At 37.6% G+C, this 11,882-nt stretch overlaps 1 protein-coding gene across 1 annotated transcript; it reads left to right on the top strand.

Moving 5' to 3' along the window:
• The first annotated feature begins 4,357 nt into the window (after positions 1–4,357).
• Positions 4,358–8,321, top strand: gfral (GDNF family receptor alpha like). The gene is made up of 5 exons (XM_010773195.1): positions 4,358–4,496; positions 4,820–4,951; positions 5,374–5,529; positions 5,701–5,757; positions 7,939–8,321. Exons 1-5 carry the CDS (start codon positions 4,358–4,360, stop codon positions 8,319–8,321), a joined length of 867 nt encoding a protein of 288 aa, XP_010771497.1.
• The last annotated feature ends 3,561 nt before the right edge of the window (positions 8,322–11,882 follow it).

Below are 11,882 nucleotides of genomic sequence, written 5' to 3'. Positions count from 1 at the left end.
TGAAGCGGCTGGGATGAGGATCAGCACCTCCAAATCTGAGGCCATGGTTCTCAGCAGGAAACCGATGGACTGTCCACTCCAAGTAGGGAATGAGTCCTTACCCCAAGTGAAGGAGTTCAAGTATCTCGGGGTCTTGTTCTCGAGTGAGGGAACAATGGAGCGTGAGATGGGTCGGAGAATCGGAGCAGCGGGAGTGGTACTGCAGTCGCTTTACCGCACCGTTGTGACGAAAAGAGAGCTGAGCCAGAAGGCAAAGCTCTCTGTCTACCAGGCCATTTTTGTTCCTACCCTCACCTATGGTCATGAAGGATGGGTCATGACCGAAAGAACGAGATCGCGGATACAAGCGGCCGAGATGGGTTTTCGCCGCAGGGTGGCTGCTGTCTCCCTTAGGGATAAGGTGAGAAGTTCAGTCATCCGGGAGGGACTCGGAGTTGAACCGCTCCTCCTTCGTGTCGAAAAGAGCCAGTTGAGGTGGTTCGGGCACCTAGTTAGGATGCCACCTGGGCGCCTCCCTATGGAGGTGTTCCAGGCACGTCCAGCTGGGAAGAGACCAAGGGGTAGACCTAGGACCAGGTGGAGGGATTATATCTCTTCGCTGGCCTGGGAGCGCCTTGGGACCCCCCAGTCAGAGCTGGTTGATGTGGCCAGAGAAAAGAAAGTTTGGGGCTCTCTGCTGGAACTGCTACCTCCGCGACCCGACCACGGATAAGCGGGAGAAGATGGATGGATGGATAATATAACTTTGCTCAGAATGTTTCCTATCACGGTGGCAGTCTTTTATGTTTGAATGATTATTTAAAATTACTATGATAGCCGCACTAACAATGAACTACCGATGTTACCTTGTTCAATTCACCTAGAGCCATTTTACTAGTTCTATTATTTGACCAAAATTAAATAGGCCTGTGCTTTTTACCTTAACCTGGAATTAAATAATTTATAAATAATCCAACACAACTGGAACCCTACCGGTTTATCTGTACCTCCTGAAAACTACTTAACAAAAGTCTCTAAGACACAACCCTTTATTCTAGATGCATCATTTCTTACCTTGCTTATATCGCACAGTATCTGTTGAAATTAAAACAATATTTGCAACAGAGGTACCCATGATAAATTTGTTCTGTCTGTGCCCTCAAACACTAAACCTCACACTCTGATTCACGCATGGAGCTGAGGTGTAATAAAAAAAATAAAACAGTGAGACAAAGAATATTAAACCAGCTTATGCACACTGTTTCATGCACATTTAATAACCTAAACTTTTATACCAAGAAACCTTTTCCTGGTAGGGTGGGTGAATAGCATTAGAATATAGATCGAAAAACTTGCAGCTCTTCAAATACCCCACATTTAGGCAAATAAATGCAAATGTGAAAAACGTAATCGTCTTTGCATTCAGCAAAGCGCCACTGTTACTTCTGCTCATAGAGGCAAAAAGTGAAAAGCTAAATCTATCAAAGCTTATTTATATATTTATAGTTTATGTGGAAATCTCTTGGCGAATCTAGCAAATCAAAGATTTCAACCATTCAAAGGCTTTATTGTCAGATGCACAATGGTTACAGCGTAGTTGTTGGCAATGAAATCTTAAGTCTAAGGTTCTCAAAAAAACACACATCCTCCCCTTAGATCAGGGGTGTCAAACTCAATTTCATCGCGGGCCACATTCGCATAAAGGTTGCACTCAAAGGGCCGGTTGTAACTATATAAATACATAATATATATATATAAAATAATCTATTATATTACATTATTGCCTCTGAATTGGATTATTATCGGATAGGATAATAACTTGGTAATTAACTACGTCTGAAAGCAGAAGTCCAGGGCAAATAATTGCAAGTCTCTTCAGTGCGCATGTCACAAAACGAGATGCATTGTGGGACATGTAGTTTATGGGCAACCTGCTTCTGTATAGTGGCATGTAACCCTATAATAAACGTATTATATTCTTTGCAAGCTCTTGCGGGGCCACATAAAATGAAGTCGTGGGCCGGATTTGGCCCCCGGGCCTTGAGTTTGAGACCCCTGCCTTAGAGCCTCCTGCGTATTCAGGAAATATCTCAGATGTGTGCCCTCTAGTGGAGGTATTTAAAGAGATTATTGTGGCAAACAGTATCGCAATGCATTTTCTCCCATTGCTCAGTCAATTGTTCTCAAGACATTTTTACAAAATCTTCCACTCCAAATCTACACATTGTAATTGCATTAAAATCTAACTTTTTCACACATTTTGTAAAGTAAATGTGGATTTTGTAATGGATTTCAATACAAAATGATTTCTGATGGTTTTGCATTTCCATTTCGGCCCCGACTTCTGTTTTTTTCCTCAAAAAGTATGCTGTATCATTTAGTATACTTAGAAATAATTACATTTGTGAATATGTTTATATCTGTTGATGAGCTAATTTAACTTAATGTAATGGTGGCTGCTGATAAGACATGTCTTTTGATTTGATATACTTTTCACAGGCAAATGCAGTTCATAAGAAACTAATTACAAATCCCTAAGATTACTCTGTGCAATAGCATCATTTAAGATCCTTCATCCCATATTGTCATGATCCTTTACTCCCAGAATGCCATTTTTGATCTTTTTAGCAAGGTTTAAAATGTCATACAATCAATACATTTGCCTTAGAATTTGGCGTAAAACAAAACCAAACATAATAAGTGAAAAATAAGAAATGAGTACTGCAAAAGTCAAGAGTTATACACATAAGAAGTCAAATGTACAATATCAAATGTAACATAGAAAACTGTAAAATATTTCTGTTATCGAAATGGATGGAATGTTAAAAATATTCAACAAGGAATGTGGAAATGTTTACAGTATGAAGTGTAAAGAATATGTGCATAGATAATACCTTCAAAATACATCAACGTAATGCATTTTTAGGGCATTGTGAACAATGGGCAGTGTTCTGGTGGTGTGGGGTTTTGGGCTAGATGGACTAAACTGAATTTAAGACATTGAAAGGATGTTTACAATTAGTTTTTGTGACGTTCAATGAATGTATTCAGGTATATGTATTTATTTACTTATTTATTTGTGTATTATTGACTTTCTATTGTGAATCTCATCATGTGTCCTCAGCTTGACCTTTTGAGACATTTCTAGTATCTTGACTTGATGTTTCTGTCTGAGTGAGCTTATAAAGTGTATTAATAAGTTGTTTATTCCTCACCGTGTCTTTATCCCTACACATCTTTTATCAATAAAGTCTATATTGTACTACAATGTTTATTTTCTGTTGTCTCTAACCAATTTCCCCCTGGAATTAATAGTGTATTCCAGATTCTGATTATCTTCGGGTCAAATTTCTTAAAAAGACACTTAGAACAACAAACAGAAATACACATGCAACAGCATTTTTATTGAATTGCAACGGTACACCAGAGGCTAGATAGTAATAGAGTAATGTTGCTCCATAATAGAGAAAATTAGATTCAGGAAAGTATATATCATGAAAATTAAGACTTTCATAACGAGAAGAGCATCCAGAATGTGCAAACAGCCACAAAGACTGTGAAGGTGAAAAATAGTCCATGTACCCAACCCTTGATTTAGATTTGCTTTATTGGCACATTCTCCACCCTACCAACATGAAAATCAGGCCTGCAATTGTTCTTGTTATTCTGTTAAAACTGGAAAAAAGGCCCTACTTGGTGGGGGTATTTACTGGCATTCAAACATACATTAGCAAGTCTTACAGTATATCAAGGTTGTGCACTTCAGTTGCTAAGTTGCAAAAAATAGTATGCAGGCGGATTTGAATAAATACACTGAACAAAAAAATAATGTGCTGTAATTACTGTATGCAATTCGCTGTTATATCTTTACCACTTAAGAGGCAGCAAAAGAAAGCTGTCAACACACACACACACACACACACACACACACACACACACACACACACACACACACACACACACACACACACACACACATATATATATATAGTTACCCTTTAAGTTGTTATCATAATGTATTACCAATCTGTCATGTATGTACACATCCAGCAGACCTAGAGAAACATTAGCATTCATAAAGTTTTGTTTGGTGTAACTAATGGCACACTCTTTATTTGGGGATTTTCAAATCACCACTATACAGGCTTTCATGCAAGGCGATCCTCGCGACAACTTAATTGTATACTTAAGATTCAATCATACTTTTTGCAGGTGAAAGAAGTATGATTGAAACATTATTGACCAAAACTCATCAACAACCACATCTGAATGTTAAATCCTACTTTGAAAGAGACACAGTGACATCCATTGAGTGTCTGTTCTGTTCTTGTGAGCATGTGTCATTTCATTGCATGGCGCACGGTGCAGCCTCCAGTAAATGTGTTACATCCTGTTGACTGTGGGGGGTGTTTCCCATCCCAGCCGACCAGAGGCTCAGATCAGCCGCTGGAGGGACAGTGACAGCTCTACAACTGCTATCATGCAACTGACACGCCTGGAAGCTGCGTTCATACTTGGTAAGTCAACTTTCAGTTTGATATTTTTTTCAAACTTCAACCCCTAGCTTATCGAATTCATCTTCACGTTAACAGAAAATCTAATTAAAAGTAATGCTATTAAATACAGTTACATGTCTTAGCTTATAATATATGTAGAGTCAAGAGTGTTTGTTAGTGATGATATACACTTGTATAAGTATTATATAGAACTTTCCTTTAAGATAACAGCTCAAGACAGATATACTGTATATGCCAGGTGGGTGTTTGGAGATGATGCAATAACATCACATTTGAATCACAAAAAAAGAGTTTTCAGGGTAAATTATTGTAATGTATTTCAGGGATAATGATTCATCAGATATCGAGCAGCAGCATTTCACCTCCACCTTCCAACAGTTTTGCTGATGTGGACACCTGCATGTCAAATCTATGCAAGTGGAGTCAAGAAGCATTTTACGGCAACATCTGTGAGGGTAAAAATGACACATTTCCAATTTACCATTCCTGCTCCAGGGCGTTTGGGACACAGTTTTATTAGATGTTTTTCTTGTGGCATTATTAAAGTGTTGATTCCATTTCCTCAGGAAGCGTGGGACATGAGGCCACTTAATTGAATTGCACTTCTTGGAGTATGGCTTAAATGTAATAACGAAGGCAATAGCCTGGAGCAAAGTTTGTATAACTAAAAATCCATAATAATAAATAGCCTGTCACAGCCTTTAAAATCTATGTTTGTTTTGACTTATAGTGCGTTTTATGTTGTCTGACATCTCAGGGGAGACAATCAGAGCAGCAGGCTGATACAGCAGGAAACACCTGTTGCACAAACAAGACCTCGTCTGGTTATAAAAAAATCCATTTTTTCTACCTCCCCCTTGTGTTTGTGTTATTCTAGATGAAGGCTGCCAAATAAAAGGCTCAGAGGTCTGTAACTTGACCATCCAGACTGTGCTGGACCAATTTCCCTCTCTGCACGGGTGTGTGTGTGCCTGGGAGGAGGAGCTTTGTGGCTCTATACAAGCACTGGCCACACAATGCAACCAAAAGACAGGTGCAGTATTCTCAGTAGTCTCTGAGATAAGCATTTATAGGTGAAATTGCATTTCTGTTTACCAAAGGCGTTCTGATGTACTGTGTGATTAAACACTTCTGTGCTACTGAATAAAAAAAGGCTCGCTTTAATAGGTATTCGTAGGAATCATGTTTCCAATTCTCCTCACAGCAGCACAGAAGAGGAGAGCAGGGGTGGACTGGCAGTCAAGCAGTTTCATAAGATATGGTAAATATGTAAACATAGCTGCAATTAAATACTATTGTGCAATTTCCACCATCAATTTCTTCCACTTTAAGTGCTTGTTTTATGCGACTGACAGATTCAAATTATTATTGTGGCTGAAAGCAAATTGAAAAGGACCCTACTGTTTGTTAATGTGTAACCAAGTCTCCCTGGAGGAAAAGTATTGTTCTGAAAACTTGCATCGCATCCACATTTTTTAAATGAAGCCATGACACTGAAAATCATCTTGACAACACCAAAGCGCTGGCACTCCTTCTCTCTCCAGATTTGACCCACTGTTAACCATTTTCTTCTGGCAACAATTGAATAAGACAAAAGCAGACCAGATTTAGCAGAGGAAAACAAAAATGGTTATTATCTTTGTAGGGTGAGTGGCAAAAAACAACTCATTTATACACTCTAAAAACAAATGCCTTGGCTCAACAAAGAAAATCAACGCAACAGTTTGCATCGATGTTTATTGAGTTAAGACAACTTCTAATGAAATTCTCTTAAAGCAACAAAGTTATTTGAGTTAGGGGAGAAGGCTTTTCCTCTACAATCAGAGGAGTTTTTAATTACCACTTACTTAATAATTGTTAGCATAAACGCAAGTTTTGAAGTTGATTACTCAAAAGATTAAGTTGTTCCGACTAGTTTTACCACATGATTTAAAAGGAATTTTAAGTTGTATGTACCTAATTAACATCATTGTGAACACACGTTTTTAAGTTGAAAACCATTTATAAATTAAGTTGCTCCAAATATATTGTATTCAATAGTTTTTTTTCTTAGCTTTTTCATGTTTTTGCCTTTAAAGAAAGAAATTAATTGATTCCACAACAAAAATATTAGGCAATTCACTTTTTATTTTGAACTGCAGTTATTTATTTCAACACATGATGTTTCAATCAGGAGAGAATTCCTTTAGTTTGAACATTTATTGACACATGCCATATGATATGAAGGTGCATGAACACCTGAAATCACAGCTGACTGCAGGAGAGAGGAGAACCATTTTATAGTTTGGCTGCAGCACGTTGATTGGCTGCTGGAGAATGAGGTGAAATGTAATAGGTTAAAGAGAACGCCTGTGATGAGCTGATTATATGCAGCTGCGGAGTGAATGTATAGTCTTCCTGAAAGAACTTGCGCTGAGCTTCATTTAAATCTNCCCATGGACTTTTAATTAAGTCGCTAAACTCCTTGAAAAGTTCCTCTTCCTTTTCTCCAAGGTACACAACAAGGCAGCGGATGGCTGTAGTTCTCTGCGTACTTCAATTGTATTGTGCTATTTTTGAAAAAGGAAAAAAAGAGAAATTACCTAAATGAATATATTCTGAATGGGTGACTGCCAACAACTTGCATTTCAATGACAACTGTAAATAACGATCCTACCTCAAGAAGCATGTCCTTGATCTGCTTCACCGAGATTCATTTTTAATAAAAAGCGATATCACAATAGTAACCAAAGTATGTTTACTCTCACAGTGGCCTACTTTGTACCCTCTCACAGAACTATTCACAGTTCAAAGGCTGCTAATTTTGGTCAAACAGCAATTTGCCTATATAGTGCAACTACAAGGCTATCTACTGTATTTGAATGACAAAAGATGACACTCACCTTAAAATGTCCTTTGTATATTTCTATTTGTCTTAACTGTCGGTACTTGTCCAGGCATGTTAAGTGGGAGTGGACTTGAAATTCTTAACTCAAGGTGTAGAACAATGAAGTTATCAAGCCAATTGCATTACTTACTACAACTTGAATTGAGTTTTAAGTCAATTAACGCAGAAATCAGAGTTCAAATTACACACAATATTAAGTTGATATAATAACCAACATTATTACGTCAACACAACTTATAAATTAATGTTTGCAACTTAAAATGTTTATCTGAATCAATTAACTCACATTTTTATCTTGCAACCATGCATTTAATTAAGTGGAGGTGAAAGGTCGCCTGAATTGGTTTTTAGAGTGTAGCCTGTTGAGGCCTCATACTGGGCCGAATAAAAAAAAACGACTCTCCTTTTAGTCAATTAGACACACAAACATGGGAAAATAGGGTAGTATAGCCTTCAACCTTACGTTAAAAAATATACAATTATGTACACTGAATTCATGAATATACAAGTGATGTTTCTATAGTCTAAAAACATTTAACATTATTTTTGTTGCAGTACAAAACGGTGCTGAATCCTGTTTGGACCAAATGAAAGGGTGCGTCAATGATGCAGTTTGCAACAAGTACCTTATCCCTGTGATTCAGGCATGCATGGCACCACAATGTGACCATGACCGCTGTGAGAAAGCGTCTCAAAAGTTCTACAGCAGCATGCCACAGAAAGTTGCAGAAATAATTGTCATGTGCGAATGTAAGGATTCGGATCAAAACTGTCTGGATATAAAAACTGCTCTGCAAAGCGGCACATGTGGAGACCAGATATGGATCTGCCAGGATACCGTTAACCTGTGTGTTGAGGACAGAAGCTGCAGGCATGTCGCTATTCTTTCCCTCCTTTCAGTATGTCTTGAACTGCAAAAATACTACAGAAGAAAATAGATGAGTGAATTTTGAACACATCAATGTGAGCCATTTGAGTGTGGTAGTCTTCCTTACTTCAAAGATTGTGAAATATTACGTTTATATTCAAATGTTATAATAATGTTAATATTATGTGAAGTCATTTTACAGTTTGTTCTTTAAAAGAAAAAGTTATGTGAAACTGTACAAGTTGGGAGTTCAGATCAGTGGAAAGCTAAGATGATTAAAAGATTAAAAAAAGCTGTCTTCTCTAAACACCCCTTAAGCAAAGAATACTGCATCTCAAACATATTTTCTTTTGGATTAGCAGACATCTGTTGAATAGATTCCGAGTCAAATGCTGGAGTCCTGAAGAAGCACAGTGCAGCGACAGAGACCTCCAAAATGATGAATGTATCAGCCAGATGGACCCAGCTCTCATCCTTGGTGCAGATTCTGAATGTAAAAAGGCCTTCCTGGATACTTTGGGCACAGCTCTTCATTATCCTTGTCAATGCAAACGAATGCACAACGATGATCTACTGACGTGCAACATCATTCATGACTTGCTTCACAACAGATCACACTTCAGTGAGTAGGTTTTAGATTTACAAAAGAAACACATTTTATAATGAAAATGTGTTTCAAAGGAAACATTTAAAAAAGTTTGTGTATTCCAGTGACATCTTGGAAGAGCAGTGATGGTCCAACTAAATATCCTGAAGTCGATGAATCTGAGCAAGCTCACACACGGTCAAATGGTACATTTAAGCACTTTAAAGCAGTTTAAACAATGAAAATGAGTTTACACCACTGTTGTGAATATCTTCAACAATACACTTAGGTTTGGTAAGTCCTGGCAGCATGACTAACTGAGCTAAAAGCTAACTAGCTATCGGCAGCTACTTTTAGAACAGTTAGCCTTACTTTAGCAGGAAAAGCTTTCTGTCCATCAGGAAACGTTCTAAAACAGAGAAAAACGAGGCAGAGCAAGTCGAGGACTTTGGAGGGAAAACCAGAAAAAATGTCTCCATAAAATATGATACTGTATCATATTTGATGGCGAATTTTTGTTTTTGTATCAGATACAGTGTTACCAAATCAATTTAGTGTGTACAACCTAATCTGGGATATTAGTACCTGCTCACCGTTACAAAGTAGAATATCGTTTTATAGTTATTATAATAAATGAATGAGTATTATAGCTGATTAAATTATGGATACGATTCTTTTTTTAATATATTGAAATTTTATAATGAATATTTTGTCTTTCAGGTTATCTGCTATTTGCTTTTGCAACTGCGGTACTTGTTGGAGTTGTTGTGTTAGTGCCTCTGGCTGTTGTCAGTAAAATATGGTAAGAAAATCAACAGTAAAATACATCGAGTCTCTCTGATATCTAAAAATAAAGCCTTTCTACTTCCTTTTTCTTATAGGATGCTCAGAAGAAGAGACAACACTAAGTTTCACCATCCAGAGAAAAGTAACTGCGCTGTTAATCCCTGATGGTGTTTATCCATCCATAAAATGTTTGTCATCAATAATCATGGATCAACATTTTGTTCCTTTTTAGATTGAAACGGTTTTAGAAGTTGCCTGATTTTTTCACAATAATGATAAGAATATATAAAAAAATATCGACATATACTTTGTTATACTTACATTTTAATGTGACATGTTAACTTGTGTATCAAAGATTTTTAAAGTGGACCTATCATGCTATATTTGAATAATATAGTGTAGGACCATACCTATATAAGGCATATTTATACTTTTTATTTTTCAAAATACCAAACAGATCATGCATTTTAGCCATTCCTCATTTCGCTCAATTTAACACTGTCTTTGCATGGGCTGATTCTGTGAGAACAGCACCATCCACAGGCCTGGCATATGTACTACAGCGTCTCCAGCGCTTCAGAACGACAATGTCCGTGGCTGTCTCCTCCTGATTGGTGGAGTTGGCCCAATAGCCGTAGCGCCACTTCTGTGATGTCAGAGAAGTGTTCAAATCTGGATCAGTCTGTATCAGATCCGTTGCAGACCCTTTTTAAGAGATTTGGGTATGGAGGAAAAGAGAGAGGGTTGTGTTTTCTGACACTTGGTGAGTTCCCTGGAACACCGGGGACACATATTCATGTATAAAAGACGTACAAAAGTGCATTTTGCATGATAGGTCACCTTTAAGACGGATTCATATATTTAAAAAATTTGATTTTGATTAAAAGGACAATCGTTTCCTTTCTGCTGTATATGATCAGTCTTCTTGTAATTTACTCTGTTTCACACTGACCTGGTCTTTCCATCTTCGAAAGTTAAAACTCACCTGGAACATTTTAAATTGCTGTCACCAGTTGTCTTTTTGTGATGATTATAAATAGTGATCTTTAGTCTTCAACTTTATTTGATAATAAACTTCACTCTTGACACCGGAAGGTCTCACGTTTTATATGAAGACCTGTTTTTTTCCAGTACAAATACATAGCCTTGTTAAGAGACAGGAAACATTGCAGAACAGCCTGACTAAACTGATTCAACTCTCTGATTTGTTGTTTTTTCTTTAATCAAACTTGAGCTTCAAACTTGATTTATCTGCATTTGACTTGACAAAAGATATTAGAAGAGGAGTAGGAAGAAAGGTTAATGGCTTTGGTTCGAATAATATAACCTCGGGTTTATTTTCCTTCTGCTGGAGAAACTTCTCAGCCATGCAGGCTCCTGGAGACAATGATATGGTCCGCTAGTTTACTGTAATTATTGGGCTCCAGAGAAACACAGGTAAATCTGGCCTTCAGCTTATCATTTAGCAGTCATCTGTACCCATACTGTCTTTCTTTTTCTAAAGAATTGTACTTTCTTGTGACCTCTTAAATCTTGCCAATTCATGTTTTCACAAATTAATTTGTTGAGGATGAGTCTAATAAATAAAAAATCAGACAGAATTAAAGGCTCGGGTGTAATTTATAATAAACAGCTTCACTCAGTATGAATTATGTTAAGAAATATGATTGTGGTATTGTTTTTATGCTAACGGCCTACTTACAATATTTAGGAGAAGAGAAGTGAAGCTGGACAGGCTTCACAGCTATGGGCTGTTTAAATTCACCTGACCAACATGTCTGGACTGCGGGAGGAAAGAAACCCATGCGAATATATGAGGGATCAAGACTGAAAGTAAACACAAAACCACATGCAAACACATGCTGCACACAGAAAGACCCCCGCTGGTAGGAAGCCAGAAAATTCCTGCAGTTAGACTGCTACGCTGGACACTGAATCAACCATGAAGATATGGATATAAATATAGGAGATGACCAAAGCACGAACCTCCTGAAAGTGCTTTAACCTGCATTATGTCTACTAGCAAGCAGGGTCTGACTTTTCTGGTGGCAAAAATAGATTGTATAAAATATGGACATATTCTCAGAGACGACAATCATGGTTTCTGAAAGGCCATTGTGAAGCTCAATGTGGGTGGCTTATGCCGTCGACGACATCTTTGCAATGACAACAGTGCCCAACTCCAGGATAATTTCAAATGGAAAAGGGGACGGATTCTTGTTTTTTAACCATGGTTGTCTGTGGGGATTTGCTCACTTA

Source organism: Notothenia coriiceps, unplaced genomic scaffold (assembly GCF_000735185.1).
Source record: "Notothenia coriiceps isolate Sejong01 unplaced genomic scaffold, NC01 NC01_scaffold00012147, whole genome shotgun sequence".
Taxonomy (NCBI): domain Eukaryota; kingdom Metazoa; phylum Chordata; class Actinopteri; order Perciformes; family Nototheniidae; genus Notothenia; species Notothenia coriiceps.
This window is presented reverse-complemented; position numbering and strand designations above follow the sequence as displayed.

Bases quoted from the DNA above. Each gene is read 5' to 3' on its own strand.
- gfral (XM_010773195.1), top strand. From the start codon at position 4,358: ATGTGTTACATCCTGTTGACTGTGGGGGGTGTTTCCCATCCCAGCCGA. The intron at 4,952-5,373 runs GTAAAAATGACA...GTGTTATTCTAG, and splicing joins TTACGGCAACATCTGTGAGG to ATGAAGGCTGCCAAATAAAA. The intron at 5,530-5,700 runs GTGCAGTATTCT...TTCTCCTCACAG, and splicing joins ACAATGCAACCAAAAGACAG to CAGCACAGAAGAGGAGAGCA.